This window comes from Haematobia irritans, chromosome 5 (genome assembly GCF_050003625.1).
Source record: "Haematobia irritans isolate KBUSLIRL chromosome 5, ASM5000362v1, whole genome shotgun sequence".
In the NCBI taxonomy this organism is placed as follows: domain Eukaryota; kingdom Metazoa; phylum Arthropoda; class Insecta; order Diptera; family Muscidae; genus Haematobia; species Haematobia irritans.
In genome coordinates, this window is record NC_134401.1 from 121,397,991 (window position 1) to 121,423,582 (window position 25,592).

Here is a 25,592-nt window from a genome sequence, read left to right on the forward strand (position 1 = left end):
ATTTTATTTCTATAGAAAATTTTGCACAATTTTATTTCTATAGAAATTTTTGCAAAATTTTATTTCTATAGAAAATTTTGTCAAAATTTTATTTCTATAGAAAATTTAGTCAAAATTTTATTTGTATAGAAAATTTTGCAAAATTTTGTTTCTATAGAAAATTTTATTTTTATAGAAAATTTTGCAAAATTTTGTTTCTATAGAAAATTTTGCAAAATTTTATTTCTATAGAAAATTTTGCAAAATTTTATTTCTATAAAAAATTTTGTCAAAATTTTGTAAAATTTTTATTTCTATAGAAAAATTTGTCAAAATTTTATTTCTATAAAAAATTTAGTCAAAATTTTATTTCTATAGAAAATTTAGTCAAAATTTTATTTCTATGAAAAATTTAGTCAAAATTTTATTTCTATAGAAAATTTTGTCAAAATTTTCTTTCTATAGATATTTTGGTAGAAATTTTATTTCAATAGAAAATTTTGCCAAAATTTTTATTTCTGTAGAAAATTTTCTCAAAATTTTATTTCAATAGCAAATTTTCTCAAAATTTTATTTCTTACTGATACTCACTGCTAAGACGAAAACTTGTAAAAATGACTCCAATTTTCCACTACCTTTATGTTAATTCATATTTATCGACTAATGAATCATAAATGCATTTTTGAAAAATTGCCTAAATATTATTATTTGTCCCATGCGCCACACTGTGTCCAAGGCATTAGCTGTGCTCAAGATTTTGTAGAAGACCGAAAAAATATTGTCCAAATCCAAATGTCCAAATCGGGTCAGTTTTAAATATTGGTTAAGGGATTTGAAGGATTTAAGAGGGTATACTCAGACTTATTTGGTTTTTACTAAAATTGTGTTTCGTCCAATAACGTTAGATTTAAATTTTAAGTACATAGATTTTGTATAAGTGTATACAATTTTGTCTAAATCGGTTCAGATTCAAATTCATGCATATGGGAATATAAACCTCGCAAGAAATTTAAAGTATTTGAGATGGTATCAATAATTTTGGTCCACAATGTGTTGAAGGGTATAATACAATGAATTTACTTGTCTACCGTGGTGCAATGGTTAGCATGCCCGCCTTGCATACACAAGTTCATGGGTTCGATTCCTGCTTCGACCGAACACCAAAAAGTTTTTCAGCGGTGTATTATCCCACCTCAGTAATGGTGGTGACACTTCTGAGGGTTTCAAAGCTTCTCTAAGTGGTTTCGCTGCAATGTGGAACGCCGTTCGGACTCGGCTATAAAAAGGAGGTCCCTTGCCATTGAGCTTAACATGGAATCGGGCAGCACTCAGTGATAAGAGAGAAGTTCACCAATGTGGTATCACAATGGACTGAATAGTCTATGTGAGCCTTATACATCGGGCTGCCACCTAACCTAACCTACTTGTCTATAAATACATATACTGAAGACTGTTGGTATCTGCTCACATTGTGATGGGTATTTATATTATATAGGACCGACATTGCCTTAAATTTTGAAATATAGAGTTCAATTGGCATCAAATGTGAAATAAAGATCTTATTTGCACACTTAAATAAATACGATAATTTATATCGATCCATTTACGGTACCCCCCATAATAGAACTACAAATTAGTGGTATTAAAATGAGATTTAGTTATATTACCCGGAGTCGACTCCGGAGTCGGAATCGAGGCTGATGAAAAATGCTGGAGTTGGAGTCGAATAAAATTGACTCGACTTCAGAGCCCTGGTCACAAATGCTATGTACATTTTTTCATAATCACTCAATTAGAAGGAATAAGATAAGAAATAATTTTACTAGATATTTTTTTTTTTTTGTTTTTAATTAATAAGATGAACATTTTATATGGTGGCCATGCAAATTCAATTTCAATATGCAATCGCGAAATATTGGGAAAAATAAATAAAATATTCAAAAGCACTCGAGCTTGAAAAAACATTAATTTATTATTATAACAAAAAACGTCGAAGAACATCAAAGAAAAATGTAATAATGCAAATATATACGGCCGTAAGTTCTTATGTAGCCTGCACCATGGATTGCTTAGAAAGTTCTACTACAAACTGTCATTTACAATAGAATTACATGTTGTGGCAACACTTGTCTTAGTTCATATTAGAGGGCTAAAATTCAAAAGGATCGAATGGAATTTACCCCTGCAGGATGCGTGGTCTTTCAAATCTGGGGATCGGTTTATATGAGGGCTATATATATTGAACTATTTTTGCTTACTTGTTAGAGACTGGAGTTTGTTTGCAATTCCAAGAAATCAAATCCTGGGATCGGTTTATATGGGAGTATATATAATTGTGGACTGATATGAACCAATTTTAGCATGGTGGTCAGATGTCATATATTGACATCACGTACCCAATTTAACGTGCATCGGATGAAATGTGCACCTCCAGGAAGCTCTGGAAATCAGATCTGGAGATCGGTTTATATGGTGGCTATATTTAATGTGGTACCACAATGGACTGAATAGTCTAAGTGAGCCTGAAACTTAATCGGGCTGCCACTTTAACCTAATCTAACATGAGGGCTATATGTAATTACGGACCGATATGGACCAATTTTTACGTGATTGTTAGAGGGTATATAATAACATCATGAACCAAATTTCAATTTCTCTTCCAAGAGCTTCCGAAAGACATCTACCAACTACTTATACCAAGCTTGTTTCGTTCGGAAGTTAGCGTCATTTCCACAGACGGATGGACAATATATATATACTTTATAGGATTTGTGACCAATATTTCGGTATGTTACACACGGAATGACAATGTTAATATAACCCGAAAAAGCCATTCGTTATTCAGAAAAGAACATAGCTTGATATAAACAAAATCGACTGTGGTGTTAGAATAAATAGGTTTTTATTTTTCCTGTTTTTTTTTCTACCGATAAGTTTAATTTGGGAGCACCAGGCGTTTTCAACCAACATTGTTTGTTTTCTTTAAACGATGTTTCGTTAAATGCGGTTGTGCGTGGATTACACGCTAAATGGGCTGCTTGGTGTATGTGTGGCGATATATGTGTATTGATAAACGGACCCCCAAATTTGGCTTGCCGATCCTCTAAGAGACGCAAATTTCATCCGATCCGGCTGAAATTTGGTACATGGTGTTAGTATATGGTCTCTAACTACCATGCAATAATTGGTTCACATAGGTTCATAATTATATAGCCCCCATATAAACCCATCCCCAGATTTGTCTTGCGGAGCCTCTAAGTGAAGCAAATTTCATCCGATCTGGTTGAAATTTGGTACATGGTGTTGGTATATGGTCTCTAACAACCATGCAAAAATTGGTCCACATCGGTCCATAATCATATATAGCCCCCATATATACCGATCCCCAGATTTGGCTTGCGAAGCCTCTAAGTGAAGCAAATTTCATCCGATCGGGTTGAAATTTGGTACATGGTGTTGGTATATGGTCTCTAACAACCATGCAAAAATTGGTTCACATCGGTCCATATTTATAAATATCCCCCATATAAACCGATCCCCCGACTTGGCTTGCCGAGCCTCTAAGTGAAGCAAATTTCATGCGATCGGGTTGAAATTTGGTAGGTTAGGTTAGGTTAGGTTATGTGGCAGCCCGATGTATCAGGCTCACTTAGACTATTCAGTCCATTGTGATACCACAGTGGTGAACTTCTCTCTGAAATTTGGTACATGGTGTTGGTATATGGTCTCTAACAACCATGCAAAAATTAGTCCACATCGGTCCATAATTATATGTAGCCCCCATATAAACCGATCCCCCGATTTGGCTTGCCGAGCCTCTAAGAGAAGCAAATTTCATCCGATCCGGCTGAAATTTGGTACATGGTGTTGGTATATGGTCTCTAACAACCATGCAAAAATTGGTTCACATCGGTCCATAATAATATATATCCCCCATATAAACCGATCCCCAGATTTGACCTCCAAAGCCTCGTGGAAGAGCAAAATTTAACCGATTCGGTTGAAATTTATTACGTGGTGTTAATATATGGCCACCGTGGAGCAATGGTTAGCATGCCCGCCTTGCATACACAAGGTCGTGGGTTCGATTCCTGCTACGACCGAACACCAAAAAGTTTTTCAGCGGTGGAATCTCACCTCAGTAATGCTGGTGACATTTCTGAGGGTTTCAAAGCTTCTCTAAGTGCACCCAGAGAAGGAATATGATCACCTCAAACATGTTTTAGGAGCAAAATGTTTTTTTGGGTGGTGACCATGTAACATGGTTTTCGCAACCATGTTATTTTCTCGGAAATCATGTATCTGATTTCGGCAAGCAGGTTATATTTGACGAGAAAATAACATTTTAGTGACAAACATGTTACATGGTCACCATACAAAAATAACATTTTGCTCTTGAAACATGTTTGAGGTGATTATATTCCTTCTCTGAGTGTGGTTTCACTGGAATGTGGAACGCCGTTCGGACTCGGCTATAAAAAGGAGGTCCCTTGCCATTGAGCTTAACATGGAATCGGGCAGCACTCAATGATAAGAGAGAAGTTCACCACTGTGGTATCACAATGGACTGAATAGTCTAAGTGAGCCTGATACATCGGGCTGCCACATAGCCTAACCTAACCTAACCTAATATATGGCCTCAAACACCCATGCAAAAATTGGCGTTGGTGTTGGTATATGGTCTCTAACAACCATGCAGAAATTGGTCCACATCGGTCCATAATTATATATAGCACCCATATAAACCGATCCCCCGATTTGGCTTGCCGAGCCTCTAAGAGAAGCAAATTTCATCCATATCGATTCGTAATTATTTGTAGACTTACCTATACATACCTTTTTTGTTTAATATATACCACGTATGGACTAACTCACAATTTTGAAAACGATGTTAAGAAGTTTTAAGATACCATAACCCAAGTAATTCGTTTGTGGATGACAGTCTTCAGTAGAAGTTTCTACGCAATCCATGGTGGAGGGTACATAAGCTTCGGCCTGGCCGAACTTACGGCCGTATATACTTGTTCTTTTTTTAATTTTTATAAAAGTTTATACTTTTTCACGAATTTTTCGATTATAATTATAGCTGGACTTTTCTCAACGAAACTAATCATTTCCGAACAACATTTTTTTTTGATTTTTTTTTTAATTTTTTTCCTTTCAATTTGCTTCTATTTGAATATTTGCATTACAAAAGGGAAATACATGAGAGCTAAATACATTATCGTGGAAGTGAGAAAGATTTAGGGGAGATGAAATCAGACAGCCAATTAAAAAAAAAACTTTTAAAAAAAAACTTTTTTAGACTTTTTACATTCTGTAAAAAAATATTAACGTTTGTCACAAATATATTATACATTTTTCCTAAACAAACATTTTTACCACGAGAAGAAAATTTCAAACAGTTGATCATTGGTCTAAAGTTACGTTTGAGAGTTGGGAATTTTTTATTATACAAGGATGTAATAGTCATAGCGAAACATATTTGAAGCTCTCATAACATTAATAAAAAATATTCTTAGAAAACATGTCCTAATACGCAAACCTATATTTTTTCATATCCACACGGATGAAAATGACTGTTTTTCATATGTTTGGCTATAAACATTATATGTTTGGAACACACATTTTTAAACACAATATTATTGAGTGCAAGCATATAATGTTCATAAACTAGCATAACATGTTTGGGACATATATGTTAATATGTTAGAACATATTATGTTTGGGACATAAAATGTTTGTAAATATAATATGCTTGGATGCAAACATATATTAATTTAGAAATAGCCTATAAACATATATGTGTTTAGTAGCTTGGAGCGCTATTTAACAGGGAGCGATATTGAATTAAGTTGGTGGTTGTTGCTTGCTATTACAAAATTAACATTTTATTTTTCCTTGTGCAATTTATCAGCTACTTCTTTGATCCTTACAAACTGTGTGGTCCGCTGTTCGAATCCCCGTCCGGCAAAAGGTAAAATTAAAATAAAAAAAATCATACAATTGAATAATTTCTTCTACAATGTTTGTATTACAGAAAAAGGTGCTAAGAACTAAAAAATCTCGTGGAAGTAAGAAAGATGTCGGGGAATATACAATTGGGCAGAAACAAAATTTTGAGCATTCAGGTCGAAAACCTATGTTGTTAGCACCTATATTACCTGTTTATTTTCATAATTCATTATGATTGTAAATATATAAATAAATAAATAAAATTTTGAGCACAGTATTGTTTGGGAGAATTTTTTTTAAGCATTTAATATTTTTGGGTGCAAAATGCTTCCAAACATATTATATGTTCACATAATAACATATTGTTTTTTGGAAGACAACATTATTGAATTTGGATGCAAAAATACAAAATGTTTGGAACTTAGACTACCCAAACATATATTGTTTAGACCAATATGCTTTCAAACATATTATATATTGGAAGAGATCAAACATATAAATGTTTGGGCAATACCCAAAAATGTATATGCTTGAAGCAAAATATGTTTGGGAGTATATGTTACAGAAGCGATTTTTTGTGAGCGTGCATATCTCGTTTTTTATAAATAATTTAAAAATCATTAACGTTTACTCACAATCGTAATAAATAACACATCTGTTGTCATTAATTCATAAAAAAATATTCGCAAAGCCTTCATCTAATCTTTCGCACAAAGATATATTAACTGATAGTATAAAAAACGTTGTAAATAAAAAAATATAATCATTAAAATCTCATAAATTAATCAAATGCATACTCAACATTATGCACATAATCATCAATCAGATGATATGAAAACCTTTGGACTCCAAGCGCCAAGTGATTACAACTCAGCCAAAGTGAGCCATGCTTAGTCAATACCATGATTAAATCACCTCAATCACAAGCTGTCAATGATGCAAATCAGATGCCAATCCATTTGGAAATCTAGCAATCTAACGTTGACTCACGTGCCACCATAATTTACCACAGATTTTTGCCACAATATCTATGTTGCCAATCTGATGTAGATTGTAACAGAAATTCACTAACATGATAAAGTTTAAAAAAAAACTATAGCTTTGTAATTTTATGTGAATATATCATTAGTTTTTTTTCAAATAATATTGCAAGTGTTAAAAGTGGGTGGGTAAGATATTAGCAATACGAGGAGTGGGCAAAGAGCTTGGAAGTGTTGTTTAGACAAAACACATTAGAAGATTAAAGTTTGAAAACTGTGCAAATTCTTTATTATAAAATATATTTAAATAGCATCCTCGTAATAAATCATAACCAATTGTGGAGACACTTGCCCATAATGTAAATATTTAAAATGTACGCCCATGTTACGATACTCGGAGTGGAAAATCGGAAAAATTAATTTTTCTTATAAGATAGAAATCCTCTTGGACTTAAATCCAATTTTAATACGAACTTCTCGTAGGATATCGCCAAGAGAAAATTTTGTGATTTGCGATTCCGAATTATGGAAAATGGGTTTATATTACAGATAATTTTATTCCAAAATGTCTTTTAACAACATTTTTTCGCTTCAAATGAATGCGATTCAATTCGAAGGACTCAAATCTACATTATGAATTTTTTTTTGTAAATCTTTTTACTTACAATTTAGTGTGACTTAAGTATATGTTTTTCAAAATACCATCATTTTAAAGAAACACTCGTATTTTAATAGAAATGCAAATCATTGTTCAAAATCTAAACACCTAAAGGCTTTTTATGCAGCACTCCTTAAAGAATCAGCGACACCATATCAGGGTTAAGTTTAAAATATTCATATGTTTATATTAATAATAAAAAAAAACATAAAATTATATTGGTTGTCATGCTTAGCATGACAGATTTAGTATAATTTTATAGCTTTTATAAATTGAAAGTTAAGCGGCTTAAGTACTTAAATTGCAAAGTAAAATTATTCACATAAAACCGATTTGTTTTTATTTGAATTGTAAAACAAAACGTTTTTATTTGAATTTGTCTCCATATAGTACAAAATATCACCTAAATATTAAAAAAAATATTCAAAAAATTTGTATTCAACCAGTTTTTTAATTAAAACAAATATCATTATAAAAAATCTTATATATAAAAATAAGTCGAGTTTTCCTTCCTGACGTTTCAACTCCAGAACGCACGAACCGATTTCCACGATTTTCACGCATTCGTTGAAAAGGTCTCGGGCTCCGTAAGGTTTATAGCAAAGAAAATTCAAGAAAATTTGAACGGAAAAGCGGGAAAAACTTTTTTTACACATAGCGCACATTACAAAAATTTGTAATTTGAATTCATCGCATTTGCTTTTGTTCTAAAATAATTTTATTTTTTCACATGAAAAATGTTCGGTGAACGTAGAGGGTAATCATGTGGTGAAAATAGGGAACCTAATTTTTTGATATCTGGTGGGGGAGGGGGACATCCCCCTTGCCCGACTTTTTCAAAATTGGGCCAAAGTGAAATTTCCAAGGCAGGTTAGTTGTGATGTCTAGACAAAGACCCGCTACTTTATTTTTCGCGGTGGTGGACCAATCCTTTATACGACTTTTCTTTGAAGTACAGTAAGAAAACAAAAATCCTCTGATTTACTTGAGATTTACAGAGAACAAGTCGAGAGTTTATGAATTTATTATGGGGTACCTGATTTTTTAATATATGGTCGGGAAGGGGGCGTCGCCCTTGCCCGACTTTTTGAAAAGTGGAACAAAATTATCCGATTTGCTTGAAATTTTCAAAGAATGTTGAAGGGGACGTCTAGGCAAAGAACAGCTTCTTTATTTATGGAATGGAAACATAAGACACAAAAAGCGATGGAGAACAAGGGAAGGAAGGGCGATAGAAAAAGAGATGATTTGGCAAATTGCTGGATATAAATTGGGGAAGAATCACGCGTGCACACCTCTAAGGTGTATTTCAACCACATGAAACAGGAAAACCTGGATCCCCTTATCAACTTAACCTAAATCAAGGTCTAATTGAATAATTTTCTTCGATCATGGAGGTGTAGCATCACGTACCGAATTGATTTTTTGTGGGTATTTCGCACACGCAGAGAAGAAATATGATCACCCCAAATATGTTTCAAGAGCATAATGTTATTTTTGGACGGTGACCATGGAACATTTTTGTCACAAAAATTTTGTTTTCTAGGCAAACACTTACATGGTTGCCGAAATCAGATACATAATTTGCGAGAAAATAACATGGTTGCGGCAAACATGTTACATGTTCTTTATCCAAAAATAACATTTTGCTCTAGAAATATAGTTGAGGTGATCATATTCCTTCTCTGGATGCAATATCATGCGAAATAATCACCTGATTCAGCTCCGTGTGATTTCTAGCTCAAGCAGTCGCTCTGAGGAAAATGTTTTGAGTCAAAGACTCTAAACGTAAACCACTACAGGCTATTACGGAAATTGACTTCAGCAACTGTACGAGAATGGGAAAAAATGTTGGCATGAGTGTATTGTGGCCAAAAAGATAAAATACACTAATCGTAATTTACACTGAAAATGTACACTTGATGAGAGTCGACTTTTCTTATGTATTTTGATCTGCTGAATTCGAAAAAAATGTTGAAGAATTTTTTATGGAACATTTTTTGAGATATCCCGTTATTTTTAGTTTTTCGCTCTTTTTTTCTCTAATCTCAGTTATATCTAAAGTTAGAAATGTCCGATTATATCGTTGTTTGTACTTAAATGAAAGGTATTATGATAACGAATAATCGTGTACACCGAAAAAATTTTCACGAATTTTTTTCCAATTAATGTTTTAATTGAGCTTTAAATCAATCAAAAATCAATCACAAAAATTGTTAGTATCAATTGGATCAATTAATTTTTTAATTGACTTTCAATTAATTTTTTAATTGATACCATCATTTCTGTGATTGAAGACATTTCAATTAAAAAAATAATAGGATCAATTAATTTCGTGATTGAATAAGATTTTTTTTTGTATAATTGGATCTGTGTTAAGTGGTTCCAAAAATATAGATGCGAAAAGGCCAAATTTTCAAAAAAAATCGTATTTTACAATGGACCTTTTCTACGTAAAGACATTTTAAATAATACCAGTAAATATTTTATCGCAAATTTCACGTCTGCCGAGAAAATTATCAGTGAACTTTTCAATATTTCTTTTTTTTTTTGGAAATTTCCATTATTGTATTTGTCCCTGATTTGTTTTTATACAGTAAATTTCATAAAATTTTAATTTGTTGAGAAATTTATTGTCATAATTAAGTCCACTCTAGAAGAGCACTTTTGGACATTCAATAAAAGTAATGAAGAATGAATGAAGGAAATCCAGTTTTTTTTTGCTGGGTAAGTCCTGTCTTCTTCCACAATCACCACCTTTTCAATTTGGTTCATAAATTATGATTTATTAACAAAAGATCAAAGCGAATCGTTAACCATATTCTCAAAGTATATGCAAAGAAAAACTATTTGCTACATGCGAATCCAAAAAAAAATAGAAATGCCAAAACAAAAATAAAAATTATTTAAATAATATTTATATCACTTACCGTAACACCATTATAATGAATTTTGTGCTTCCGTGTTATGTCAATAATGTGGTCAGCACCATCTGGTGAAGCTCGTTCATTATTTTCCTTAACTGGGGATTGAACAGGTGAAGCGTGCCATGAAGCATTTTCACCTCCTACATCATCGTCGTCGTCTTCAACATCGTCATCATCTTGAACCACCACCTCCTCCTCTTCCTTCGTTACTTGGACATAACTGTGACCACCTAGTGAGTGGCTATTTGGGTTGATGGATCTCACTGTGGAGCTGCCAGTAATTGAGCCATTCGAATTTGTATTGGAGGGTGTGATGGAATTAACGTTGGTAAAACAATTGTAGAATACAGCTATTAATAAAATTAAAACTAAGCCACCGGTTGAACACATTCTATAATCCTTTTTGTAACAATTTTTTTTATTATATTTTTAATTTTAATTTCATATATACGAGTTTTTATTTTTATTACATTAAATCGTTGTCTGTAGCAAGGGGTCTTTTGAAAGAATTTTAATTGCCCCTTTTTTGGAATTAGTCAATAAAAATTTATACCATCATAAGCTTTGCTGTAGTAAATGTAATTTTCTGTAATAATTGAATATTTGCAATGGTTGTCACTGTCTTTTTTAATTTTCATACAATTCACAAGCATTCCAAAACATTTTGCCATATTTTCGCCTCTGAATTTGTTATCATGTGGAATATTTTGTAGCTCTTCTTCTTCAATTGCTACGAGCTCTTATCCACAAAAAATTTTATTTTTTTTTTCCTACTCCGATTTGATTTTACATCGAAGAAAAAAGTGAATGTTTACAGCAAAATACAATTGAATGAATGCGCGTGCGCATTGCATTAACGATCAACAAATAGAAGAAAAACCAGAGGTACACATTCGTTGTAAGCTGGGATTTTAACGGCAGTTAATTATTTTTTTCTCCAAGTTTATGCACTAATTAATTGTTGGTTATGTTGTGTTTAGTTTACTCCAGTTTGGGTAGATTTGAAATTAGTTGCAAATACTGCGGCGGTGGCTAATGATAACGGGTGGGATGGTATGGAAGATGGTGGTAGTGGTGGAGGTGGCACTATGGGCTTTTGCTGCTATTAAAATATTTCAGAGTTTTGTTGTTGGTTTTTATGTTTATGTTGTTGGCATTGCAAACCCTATGTGGCTAAAATGGATGTATAACCGCTATCGTATCTTCTAAGCCAGAATCATGTTCGTTGCTTAAGTCTTTTGTTTTGTATTACATAGCACGAGTATAGATGAACCAAAATACTCAAAGACTATGCGGTTTTTTGTTATTTCTATTACTTAGATAATGTTTTAATGTTGTATTTGTTTTTTTTTTTCGTTTTATTTCACCTTTTTTCTACATTAATTCATAGTAATTTGAAGATTATTGTGGCCAACCAAATTCTCATTTTTCCCAACCAGTTTAACAACAGTTTTCCTTTTTTTCGTTGACAAATTAGTTTAAGTTTTGATAGAAAAAAAAAATGATTAATATAAGTTTCTTGTCAACATGAAAAACTCATTACAATGTTATTGCATTCATGTTAGGTTTATTGCTTAACTACAATAATTTGGAATTTTTGTACAGCTCTTTTGGAGTTTGTTGTGTTTTTTTTTTTATTTTTTATTTGCTTAAATTGTTTACTTATCCGTGCAATTTATAAAATGTCTTACGTTTTATGCTTTTATGATAAAAACCATTGAAGATGTTTTAACAAAGACATGCCATGGAAAAACATAAATTAATTTTTATCAAATTAAATTCGTGTAACAATTTGTTATAAAAAATTACAACAAAATTTTACTTAATCTTACAGAACACAATAAAACTCTAAAATTAGTACCACAACTCGAAAATGAAAATTATACCTGAAAAATCTTAACTACTTAAAATTTTTCTCAATATACTGAAATCCCATTTGCTCAAACGTATCTATTTAAATATACACAGAAAACAAGTAGCTCGTACACTGATAAAATGTCATGTCCGGTTCCAAAGATTTTGTCTTTGCTTTAACAATTTTGGTATTGATTCCGAGCCAAAGAAGAGGAGAATACAAGTAAAGATACTTTTAAGACACAATTCTCTTTTAAATTTGGGTTTTGTGTACTTGCTTCTAGGAAGCAAATTTTAATTTTTCGTTTTTTCAGCTTTTTTTCTTCATATGCTATCAAAGTCCCTTAAAAACGAGTTAACGACAACTTTATTTTCCAAATTCAGACTCGAGTTCCAGTAGAAATGATGCTATTTTTCAAGTAAAAAACGTCTTTAAAATAATGTGTTGAAAAATATGTCCTATATTTGAACGATTTTTTGCTTTGTAGTCAAGATGCAAAAAGACAACAAATTTGAAGACAATTTCATTAATTTTACAAAGTTTTTCTGAATTATTAAAGTCAAGTTGGCCTTAGCCTAAAATTTTTTTTCTTTCATGTTATGATACCCAGTCAAATCACTTAATTATAAGAACAATACGACTTCATTGAAAAATTTATCGACTTTTGAACAAGGAAAAAATTTTTATATTAGAGAAATTCGTCTTCTAAGCTAAGCAAAATTTACTTTCGTATTTTAAGGACATGAAACCTTTGACCTCACGACAATATTTTTTTCAGTGTAATTTATGGCATATTTTGAACTCCAATTTAGTTGAGCGCATTTCTACCCAAGTAGTTCAAATTTAAAGAATTTTATGGAAATCTCGTAATAATTATTATTTTTAACTCTTTTGCAGTTCACGCAAACTCACTTTGATATGGTTTGAAATTACAAATATTTGGTCCGTTTTTCGAGCCAGTAACGAAATTTTTACTTACATTATTACAAATTTTTTTCATACAAATCAGTTCAAATAAAATTGAACTTAATGAAACTTTTTTTTTTACTTTTTACTATGATGCACGAAATTTCTACCAATTTTAAGAACATTTTCCATGGTTAAGTAAATAATAATTTTTACGAGATTTTCATAAAATGTTCGAAATTTGAACTAACTGGGTAGAAGTGCGATTAACTAAATTGAAGTTCAAAATTTGCCACAAATTACGAGCTACTTTATTTTCAGTGTATTTTTCGAAATATTAAATTCTTGATTACGGTGAAATTGTTAGACTCTCTATCTACTATTATTCTGTCGGTAGGCAATCCAACGTTTTGTTATTGCTTTGATAAAAACCGATCTCGCTATAAAATTTCTCGGTACATTTTCAATCCGATTCGGTTACGACTTTAGATGTAACTTTTTCCTAGACCCCACAATGATGGTTCACTTCGATTAATAGTTTACCCTTTATCTTAGCATTGTCATTCCGTATGTATTGAATTGTACTGTATCTTAACACAGCTTTGTGTTATTTTAAAACAATTTATTCTGTTGTTTAGCAAAGTGCATAAAGTACATTCGAAACAGCTCGATTTTCCGACTAATCGAATTTTTGTCAAGAAACGTCAAAGTAGACTTTTTAAAATCTTCAAATTCGACTAAGAGAATTCCGATATGGCTAATCGACTTTTAAAGAAAAGTTATTTCTTTACTAACTCTGAGAGTGTCTATAGCCGATATCATTTATTCCACAATTTATTTCAAAATTGTTTTGCAGCTTAACTGCTACAAACATTTACTCAAAATTTTTAAAATGTCAAAAACTAAAAAATTCCATTTTTTCAAATTTTGAAAAGTCTAAAAGTCGATAATTTGCCTTTTCCAATTTTTCTACAAATCAAAAACTGGATATGTTGATTTTTGCAATTTTTCAAAAAGTTGAAAGGTTGACATTTTGTTTCTAATTCTTTTTGATTGATCATTCAATTCTTTGCTATTTTTCGGGCTCAGAAATGAAATATCCAGGAGGAAACAAATCAGAATTTTTTTGTTAGCTTTTCATGAAGGTCAAAAAATGTGTACGAAGAATGAAAAAGAATATATGAACAACTGTGACAAACTTTAACGGCACCTAAAAAACTCTTTACTTATTTTACGACTTATCTATGTGATATATGCGAATATTCGTGATCTACATTATATACTAAGACTATCTAGCTGTGTCCATCTGCCTGTCTGTTGTAATCATACAACAGAGTTCAATAATGAAACTTATTTTGGCATAGATTAGTGTTTTTGTCTGCAACTGGTCAAGTTCGAACAAGTCATATTTTATAAACATTATGGTAGCTGGATGTTCTTTACAGCCATCCAATGTGGATCTGATTTGGTTTAGATCCATTAATGGAATATGGTTTGTGTCGAACCATTTTGTATATAGCGTCCACCCCCAATATCCCTATTTATCGTCTAGATTTTTTCCTATTTGTCTCACATATGTAACATGAACTTACTTGGGACCCACTTATATGAGCTAAATATGGTTTATATAGAACCTTTTTTCTCTACAAGACCCATATTGATCGATCCCCATATATGATTTCATCACTATCCTCTTTCATTTTTGACCATGACGATTTTCTGATTATGTTTTGTTAGTTTTTGATATAGCCCCTTCTATTTCTTGATCTTGATGTTTATCCAAATTTACCTTTATCCCTTTTTAGTAAAGACTTCATATTAATCGATTTCATTCATGTTTGCTACTAATATAGACCGAAAATCCTTTTTTATTTCTTGTTTATCTGGCAACCGATTTTCATCAAAGAATCTTTAGCAAGAAAAAATTGTGAAATTTCTGAATTTTTTTATATTCGCTATAGGCTGTATGTTTATATTAAATAATACTTCAAAATATATACACCCATATTTAAAACTTTTATTTTTAATCCAAAAATCCAATATCTCAGTTAATTTAAATATGATTTCTTTAAATGAAAAATAGTTTTCTTTACTTTAAGAAAATGTTGCTTTACCTAAAAGGCATACGACTTCAACGGAAGGATGCAAATTTCAAAGATTTATGTCCTGAAAAAATTTAAAGCAGAGATCTTCTAATTAAAATCTTTTGTTTAAAATGTAAGTTGTATAATCTTACATACACAGAAAAAATTTCCGTAGTTAAACTAACGCTAAATTTAACTTATTTTTATTTGAAAAAAAACTATTTGCTTGTAGTTAAATTTTATTATTTCTATCGACATTTTCCACAGCTTAATGAAATTCTACTTTTTTTTAAGAATGTCTCAAAATTTTATGAACTAAACGTGAGTATAAAGTTCAATGACCATACACATAAGTTCAATATGAACTAAAACAAATGAAAATTTTCGTACGATTCCCAAAAATAGTAAGAATGAACTACTGTATGGTTAAAATGGTCATGATTTGGCGCCAATGATTTTCTTCATTACTTTTAATTAATTTTTATACCCTGCGCCACACTGTGGAACAGGGTATTATAAGTTAGTGCATATGTTTGCAACACCCAGAAGGAGACGAGATAGACATATGGTGTCTTTGGCCAAAATGCTCATGGTGGGCTCCTGAGTCGATATAGTCATGTCCGTCTGGCTGTGAACACATTTTTGTAATCAAAGTCTAGGTCGCAGTTTTAGTCCAATCGTCTTCAAATTTGGCACAAGCTCAGAATATAACCCTATTGATTTTGGAAGAAATCGGTTTAGATTTAGATATAGCTCCCGTATATATCTTTCGCCCGATATGGACTTATATGGCCCCAGAAGCCAGAGTTTTACCCTGATTCGCTTAAAATTTTGCTCAAGAAGAACAATTGGTACTATAGTCAAGTGTGCCGAATTTTATTGAAATCGGTTCAGATTTAGATACAGCTCCCATATATATCGTTCGCCCGATTTACACTCATATGACCACAGAGGCCAATTTTTTACTCCGATTTAGTTGAAATTTTGCACAGGGTGTAGAATTAGTACTGTAGTTATGCGTGCCACATTTGGTTGAAATCGGTTCAGATTTAGATATAGCTCCCATATATAGCTTTCGCCCGATTTACACTCATATGACCATAGAGTCCAATTTTTTGCTCCGATTTAGTTGAAATTTTGCACAGGGAGTAGAATTGCCATAGCAGCTATGCGTGCCAAATTTGGTTGACGTCGGTTCAGATTTAGATATATCTCCCATGTATAGCTATCCCCCGATTTACACTCATATGACCACAGAGGCCAATTTTTAACTCCGATTTAGTTGAAATTTTGCACAGGGAGTACAATTAGCATTGTAGCTATGCGTGCCAAATTTAGTTGAAATCGGTTCAGATTTAGATATAGTTCCCATATATATGTTTTTCTAATTTCGACAAAAATGGTCAAAATACCAACATTTTCCTTGTAAAATCGCCTCTGCTTAGTCGAAAAGTTGTAAAAATTACTCTAATTTTCCTAAACTTCTAATACATATATGTCGAGCGATAAATCATAAATAAACGTTTACGAAGTTTCCTTAAAATTGCTTCAGATTTAAATGTTTCCCATATTTTTTTACTAACATTGTGTTCCACCCCAGTGCATTAGCCGACTTAAATTTTGAGTATAGATTTTGTGGTAGTCTATCAAATTCTGTCCTGACCGAGTGATATTTAAATTATATGTATTTGGGACAAACCTTTATACATAGCACCCAACACATTTGACGGATGTGATATGGTATCGAAAATTTAGATCTACAAGGTGGTGCAGGGTGGAAATCTCAAAATGTGGAGTAAAATTTAGTTCAATTTTCGTGCGTTGTAGTTCATTCTTCCTATAAAACAGCTCACTTCTTTTCGGTGTATTAATATCGCTCTTTACTTATTATAAGTTAAGATTATGCAAATCAAAGCAAAAACACATAAGTTCATTAAAACCAAATGAGATTTAATGATAATGGCAAATAGTGTTCCCTTAGGTTATGTCACAATAACCTACAATTGTCATAAGCATTGTGTGTCCGGTCATTTGTTTATTGTGATTACTTTTGTTTTATTTCCTTTCGAGCTTTAATTACCATACAAATTTATAATGTCATATTTTCTTAGAACTTTAATAAATTCAATTGACCATTTAACAAGATTAACTTAATAACTTCCACACTGTACAAAAATAGACATTGACATAATAAAAATTATTATGTCAATTTTTATAATACAGGCGACAAAAATCAGTGTGTCATACAAATATTTTTTTTATTCATCCTAAGATTAATAAAAAAATTTACTTAAATCAAAGTTTTTAATATCAATTTTAACAAATTTTTTATTATAAAAAATATCAGGCCGAATATTTTAACAATTAAAAAAATGTTTATTCAGTGTAAAGTTCTTTGCTTCAATATTCAGTTTTGACACAGCTACTTGGCAACATCTTATTTAGCTGATTAAATTCTTATGCTTAAATAAATTAGTTTTTTTTTTTAATAATCATAGATTTTATACTTAAAACAAGTAGAGAAAGTCTTAAGTCGGGCGGGACCGACAATATTATACCCTTCACCACCACTTTGTAGACCAAAATTTTAGATACAGTCATAAAATCTATATAAAAGTGGACTCTATATGGCACTAAAGCCAATTTAATTTTATATTAGTTCATGGAATTTTTATAGTATTAGAAAGTTTCGTCGACTTTAATAATTTTACTCAATTTTTCAAAATTTGCGAATTTTACCAATAATACTCGTACCAATACCAAAGGTATTGGGGGAAGGTCAAAATCTTTGGATCCAAGTAAACAAAATAAACTTTTCACAGTTCGGTCCTCAAAATAATGCCAGATGTTCCTAACGTAGTGGATTATACCTTGGCGACACCACTTTTCGACAAAAAGTTTGAAACTCTAATTCCCAATAGCGAGGCGTGGTGCACACAGACCCCGGGGAATAAACGATATATAGATTTCTACACTGATGGCTCCAAATTGGATGGACAAGTGGGTTTCGGAGTATATTCTAAAGATCTGGAATTTCGAATAGCGAAAAGATTACCTAATCACTGTAGTGTTTTTCAGGATGAAATATTAGCAATAAGAGAGTTGGCGAAGTGGCTGAGAAGTAATGTTCCAACAAATGTTGGCATTAATATATACTCAGACAGTCGACCTGCAATAAAATCCTGTGTTCCTTAACTCGAAAACGGCCACAAATCTCTCAATGAGATGGCTGAGCAGAACAATATTCACCTAATATGGGTGCCTAGCCTTAGGAACATACCGGGGAACTGCGAAGCAGATGAGTTTGCGAGGCTAGGGACTACCTTACATATTCCAGGGGAACTAGAATCTGTTGGTATGCCTCTGGCTACCTGCAAGCAAGCTGCCTGAGAAGGCTGTCATTATGGCAAATGTTCGATGGCAGTATTGCAAGGGTTGTAACGACACCAAGCAAATATGGCCCCATTTAAACCTAAACCGCACACTAGATATGCTAGAGTTCTCGAAACGTCAGACATCACTCGTGATATCTGCTATAACGGGTCGCTGCCTGATAGGCGATTTTGCAAAAACTATTGGCGCGAAGTATAATGACTATTGTATGAGCTGTCATGATGCGGAGGAAAAGGATTCAATTAAACACCTGTTGTGTGAGTGTCCTGCATTTTGTGTAAGGCGTAAGCAAATTGTAGGGGCATATAGCTTTAGATTACTGGCGGAACAATCTGGTTGGTTCAATAGAAAAAAATAATCGAGAAGGTTCAGCGATTAAAACTAAAAGTGCCCATATGTAATAGGTACTTTTAGTTAATGTGGTATCACAATGGACTGAATAGTCTAACCTAACCTAAGTAAACTTTTGTTTGAATGTATAGACCCATATAGCGTCACAACTACCAAACTCCCTATTTTTATACCCTGCGCCACACTGTGGAACTGGGTATATTATTATAAGTTAGTGCATATGTTTGTAACACCCAGAATGAAACGTGATAGACACATGGTGTCTTTGGCAATAATTCTCAGGGTGGGTCCCTGAGTCGATATAACCATGTCCGTCTGTCCGTCCGTCCGTCTGTCTGTGAACACATTTTTGTGATCAAAGTCTAGGTCGCAATTAAGTCCAATCGCCTTCAAATTTAGCACATGTTCCTAATTTGGGTCAGAATAGAACCCTATTGATTTTGGAAGAAATCGGTTCAGATTTAGATATAGCTCACATATATATCTTTCGCCTGATATGCACTAATATGAACCCAGCAGCCAGAGTTTTATACCGATTTGCTTGAAATTTTGTACAAACATAACACTTAGTCGTATAGTCAAGTGTGCATAATTTGATTGAAATCGGTTCAGATTTAAATATAGCTCCCATATATATCTTTCGCCCGATATGGACTAATATGGTCCTAAAAGCCAGATTTTGGCCCAATTTGGTTGAAATTTTACACCGGGTGTAGATTTAGCATTGTTGCTATGCGTGCCAAATTTGGTTGAAATCGTTTCAGATTTAGATATAGCTCCCATATATATCTTTCGCCCGATATGCACTTATATGGACCCAGAAGCCAGAGTTTTACTCCGATTAGCTTGAAATTTTGCACAAGGAGTACAATTGGTAGTATAGTCATATGTGCCAAATTTGATTGAAATCGGTTCAGATTTAGATATAGCTTCCATATATATTTTTCGCCCGATAAGGACTTATATGGCCCCAGAAGCCAGAGTTTTGGCTTCTGGGGCCATGTGTGCTAAATTTGATTGAAATCGGTTCAGATTTAGATATAGCTCCCATATATATGTTTTTCTGATTTCGACACAAATGGTCAAAATACCAACATTTTCCTTGTTAAATCGCCACTGCTTAGTCGAAAACTTGTAAAAATGACTCTAATTTTCCTAAACTTCTAATACATATATATCTAGCAATAAATCATAAATAAACTTTTGCGAAGTTTCCTTAAAATTGCTTCAGATTTAAACGTTTCCCATATTTTTTACTAAAATTGTGTTCCACCCTAGTGCATTAGCCAACTTAAATTTTGAGTCTATAGATTTTGTAGGGGTCTACCAAATTCTGTCCAGATCGAGTGATATTTAAATGTATGTATTTGGGACAAACCTTTATATATAGCCCCCAACACATTTGACGGATGTGATATGGTATCGAAAATTTAGATCTACAAAGTGGTGCAGGGTATAATATAGTCGGCCCCGCCCGACTTTAGACTTTCCTTACTTGTTCTTCTTGAATATCACAGACTGCGGGTTTAGTGTATATCTTTCGATATGAGGTGGATAAGTTCCGTCTCCTATTTGCAACCTAACCGAATCTTTGGTATAACTACACTAAAAAAATTTACTTGGATCCAAAGATTTTGACCTTCCCTTAAGGATTTTGGTATTGATTCCGAACCAAAGATGCGGCTTCTTTAATATAATTGAATTTTTTAGCGACCTATCTGGCTTTAAATCTTGGACCAATAAAATTAAAATTAGGATACAGATCTCATTTAACAAATTTTCATTCTCTTTAGGCGGTTTATTAATAAAGGTACTCACGTAGAAACAAATGCCAGTTTAAAAATCCAAATTATAACAGATGCTTCACAGTAAAAAATGTTTCCTTAATTCCAAAGAAAAAACTTTAAAACAAAGACGCTAAAATCTCTAAACAATTCTTAGTCTATATTTGAAGCGTTTTTATCTTAAATCTAAAGTTTCAATATTTCAGTTAATTTAAGGACAATTTCATTAAGTCAAAAATGTGTTTCTTTACTTTAAGGAAAATTAGCCTTAGTTCACAAGGCTAATTGTGCCACAATTTAAAATTATGGAAGGCTCTTAAAAGAACAAGCTGATACCTATACATGTTTTTACACCCTATAGTGATTCTTCTCCCAATTTTATTTCTTCAAAATTTATATCCTATAAATATGACCTTGAAACTGCTAACTTGAAATCAGTTAATATTGGATAATATTTTTTTTATTTTAATATGGGCTATATTGACACAAATCCACCTATTTTATTTCGTGAGCATCGAGAGTACGAATTTTAATGGCCTTCGGAGAAATTATATTTTTTTGCTATGGGTTTGGAGATTTAAATATTTTTTTTTTGGATTTTTGGTATTTGGGGAGTTCAGACAAAAACTTGGATGAGGTTGTTTCTTCTCTTTCACTACTTTGATTCCAATTATCTCCAAAAAAAATTTCTGAACTCCCCAAATGCCAAAAATCCAAAAAAAAAAAAATAATTAAATCTCCAAACCCATAGCAAAAAAATATAATTTATAATGTTAGTATCTCAAGCGTAACACAATTTTTTATTTTAATTTTTTTATTTTGGTTTTTTATTTTTCTCCATGGCAAGCTAACTAAAAAGTCAACAGCAACAAAATAAAACTCCAAAAGTCGACAGCACATAATATATATTTTTTTTTAGAATAATTTGTTGATAGGGAATGGGAGGAAAAAAGAGTTTGGCTCTGCTTTTATAAACTATTGTGCGTTTTTGGTATTTTTGTTTTTTTATTTAATTGTACATAGAAATTATATCAGACACTCTATTATCTTTGTAATATTTTAAGGTCACTAACATGGTTATGTTTTTAGAAAATATAATTTCTTTTCAAAGAAAAACACTTTTTTTTTAGATTCTTTATTTCTGTATTACTTTAATTCTTTATAGTATTTCTTCCACTCGCGGCATTGTTACAAGAAATTACGAACACCTTACAAAAGAGTCTTCTTTATTTCTATACGAAATCAGAATTTTTGCATTTCCGTTAAATCAGCAAAAATTTTCCGCGTTTATCGTTTTGCCACAGCGCCGTTTCAAACGCGAATGAAGTATTCGTGGATCATACAAAGGGGAAAAACTCTGCATGAAAATTTTATTCTTGTTCAAAATGAGAGCAACACAATGCCGGCACTGCACGATCAGCCAACAGTCACACACAGTGTGCAAAATAAACCAACTATTCTCTGGTTTATTACAATAACAAGAGACAATCGCAAGAGCAACAACAATATCCCAACACCTCCAACATAGCAAGTCCCCCCCACAAACACTAGTAAACACATACTCACTCACATGTATAGTACCATAGAAATAGAGAGTCCCACAACGAATGGGGGATCGCTCATTCGTTTACTTTCGTTTATAGACGATCATCATCAAACACAAACACCATCGTTGTCATGATGATGAAGATAATGATAATGTTGATGACCATTATCAGCGAAATGTTCTTCGTTCGTTGTTGATAGTTGGTTGGATGGCATAATCACTTAGTAATTGGAGTACCACGTTCTTGTTATTGTTGCTGTTGTCATGTCATTGCTACGATTTTTATTGGCGATATTAGTTAATGTTGTATTACTACGAGTATAATGATCTTGTTTCATAGCATGTCAAGCCTTTTCAAATGTTTGGAAATTTAATTCTATTTTGGGGAAAATTTTTTGGTGACCAATTCAAATTTCACGTGACGTTGCATGTCTTGTCTTACAACCAAATATCGTTTAACTTAAGGGGTGTGTAATAAAAATTTACAAGGGTACGTATGATGGATATGTTAATAGATTAAAAAAAAGTATTAATTGTTGAGCGCGGTGTCCAATAATTAATACACATGAAGTTAATAAAGAATATGTTGCTCACATGTTATGTTATTCTAGGTAGTATTCCTTAGATATGAAACTAGATCAGTTGCTTTAAAGGAATTGTCTTTCATGTAGGTTATTCGTCTTTGCACTGCGTGATACAATTTGTACTTCAATATTACAAAAAACTAAGGAAAGTCTAAAGTCGGGCGGGGCCGACTATATTATACCCTGCACCACTTTGTAGATCTTAATTTTCGATACTATATCACATCCGTCAAATGTGTTGGGGGGGCTATATATAAAGGTTTGTCCCAAATACATACATTTAAATATCACTCGATTTGGACAGAATTTGATAGACTTTTACAAAATCTATAGACTCAAAATTTAAGTTGGCTAATGAAATAGGGTGGAACACAATTTTAGTAAAAAAACAAGTAAGGAAAGTCTAAAGTCGGGCGGGGCCGACTATATTATACCCTGCACCACTTTGTAGATCTAAGTTTTCGATACCATATCACATCCGTCAAATGAGTTGGGGGCTATATATAAAGGTTTGCCCCAAATACTTCTACAAAATCTGCAGACTCAAAATTTAAGTCGGCTAATGCACTAGGGTGGAACACAATGTTAGTAAAAAACAAGTAAGGAAAGTCTAAAGTCGGGCGGGGCCGACTATATTATACCCTTCACCACTTTGTAAGTCTACATTTTCGATACCATATCAAATCCGTCCAATGTGTTGGATGCTATATGAATCCATACACATATATTCTGTATATCTGAGCAGATCTGTACAGAGTTCTGCAATACTTATAGATTTTACATTTAAGTCGCCTAATGCGCTGAGGTGGAACACAATGTTAGTAAAAATAACAGATTGGTCTCTGGGCCCATAGGAGTTGTAGATCGGCAGAAAGATATGTATGGAAGCTATATGTAAATCTGAACCGATTTTAACAAAATTTGTTGCACATAACAGTATCATTAAACGTAATCCTTGTGCAAAATTTCAAGCAACTCACGGCAAAACTCTCGCTTTTGGGGCCATATAAGTGCAAATCGGGCGAAAGATATATATGGGAGCTATATCTAAATCTGAACCGATTTCAACCAAATTTGGTACACTTACCTATGCTATTAAACATACTCCTTGCGCAACTAAGTCAGGGCAAAACTCTGGCTTTTGAGGCCATATAAGTGCAAATCGGACGAAAGGTATATATGGCAGCTATATCTAAATCTGAACCGATTTCAATCAAATTTACCAAGCCTTGGGAGAATGTAAATTCTACTCTCTGTGCAAAATTTAACGAAAATCGGTAGTAAACTTTGGACTCTGTGGTCATATGAGTGTAAATCGGGTAAAATATATATATGGGAGCTATATCTAAACCTGAACCGATTTGGCTGATATTTTGCAAGTTTTTTGAGACTCATAAAATATTCGGATGTACGGAATTTCAGGAAGATCGGTTGATATACACGCCAATTATGACCAGATCGGTGAAAAATATATATGGCTGCTATATCTAAATCTGAACCGATTTTTTTTTAAATCAATAGGGATCGTCTTTGAGCCGAAACAGGACCCTATACCAATTTTAGGAGAATCGGACTAAAACTGCGAGCTGTACTTTGCACACAAAAATACATCAACAGACAGACAGACAGACGGACATCGCTAAATCGACTCAGAATTTAATTCTAAGCCGATCCGTATACTAAAAGGTTGGTCTATGATTACTCCGTCTTGTCGTTACATACAAATGCACAAATTTATTATACCCTGTACCACAGTAGTGGTGAAGGGTATAAATATGGGAAACATTTAAATCTGAAGCAATTTTAAGGACACTTCGCAAAAGTTTGTTTATGGTTTATCGCTCGATATATATGTATTAGAAGTTTAGGAAAATTAGTCATTTTTAAAATGTTTCGACTAAGCAGTGGCGATTTTACAAGGAAAATGTTGGTATTTTGACCATTTTTGTCGAAATCAGAAAAACATATATATGGGAGCTATATCTAAATCTGAACCGATTTCAACCAAACTTGGCACGCATAGCTACAATGCTAATTCTACTCCCTGTGCAAAATTTCAACTAAATCGTAGTTAAAAATTGGCCTCTGTGGTCATATGAGTGTAAATCGGGCGAAAGCTATATATGGGAGATATATCTAAATCTGAACCGATTTCAACCAAATTTGGCACGCATAGCTACAATGCTAATTCTACTCCCTGTGCAAAATTTCAACTAAATCGGAGTTAAAAATTGGCCTCTGTGGTCATATGAGTGTATATCGGGCGAAAGCTATATATGGGAGATATATCTAAATCTGAACCGATTTCAACCAAATTTGACACGCATAGCTACAATGCTAATTCTATTCCCTGTGCAAAATTTCAATTAAATCGGAATAAAAGATTGGCCACTGTGGTCATATGAGTGTAAATCGGGCGAACTATATATTTAGATATAGCACCCATATCTAAATCTGAAGCGATTTCAATAAAATTTAGCACACTTGACTACACTACTAATTGTACTCTGGCTTCCTGGACCGTATTAATCCATATCGGGCGAAAGATATATATGGGAGCTATATCTAAATCTGAACCGATTTCAATAAA

The 25,592-nt window shown here is 32.7% G+C and overlaps 1 protein-coding gene across 3 annotated transcripts in view; it reads right to left on the bottom strand.

The window, feature by feature from the left end:
• Positions 1-22,217, bottom strand: part of stl (ADAMTS metallopeptidase stall) — a 97,225-nt gene extending 75,008 nt beyond the window's left edge. The window contains exons 1-2 of one of the 3 annotated variants that reach the window (XM_075309602.1): positions 22,086-22,217; positions 10,503-11,873 (exon numbers count right to left, since the gene is read on the bottom strand). In XM_075309602.1, coding sequence (XP_075165717.1) covers positions 10,503-10,889 — 387 coding nt within the window. In that variant the 5' untranslated portion in view covers positions 10,890-11,873; positions 22,086-22,217. Of the gene's footprint in view, positions 1-10,502; positions 11,874-21,945; positions 21,961-22,022 lie in introns of those variants that run through there. The other 2 variants (XM_075309600.1, XM_075309601.1) reach the window with 2 other exon arrangements.
• Between the last annotated feature and the right edge of the window lie 3,375 nt (positions 22,218-25,592).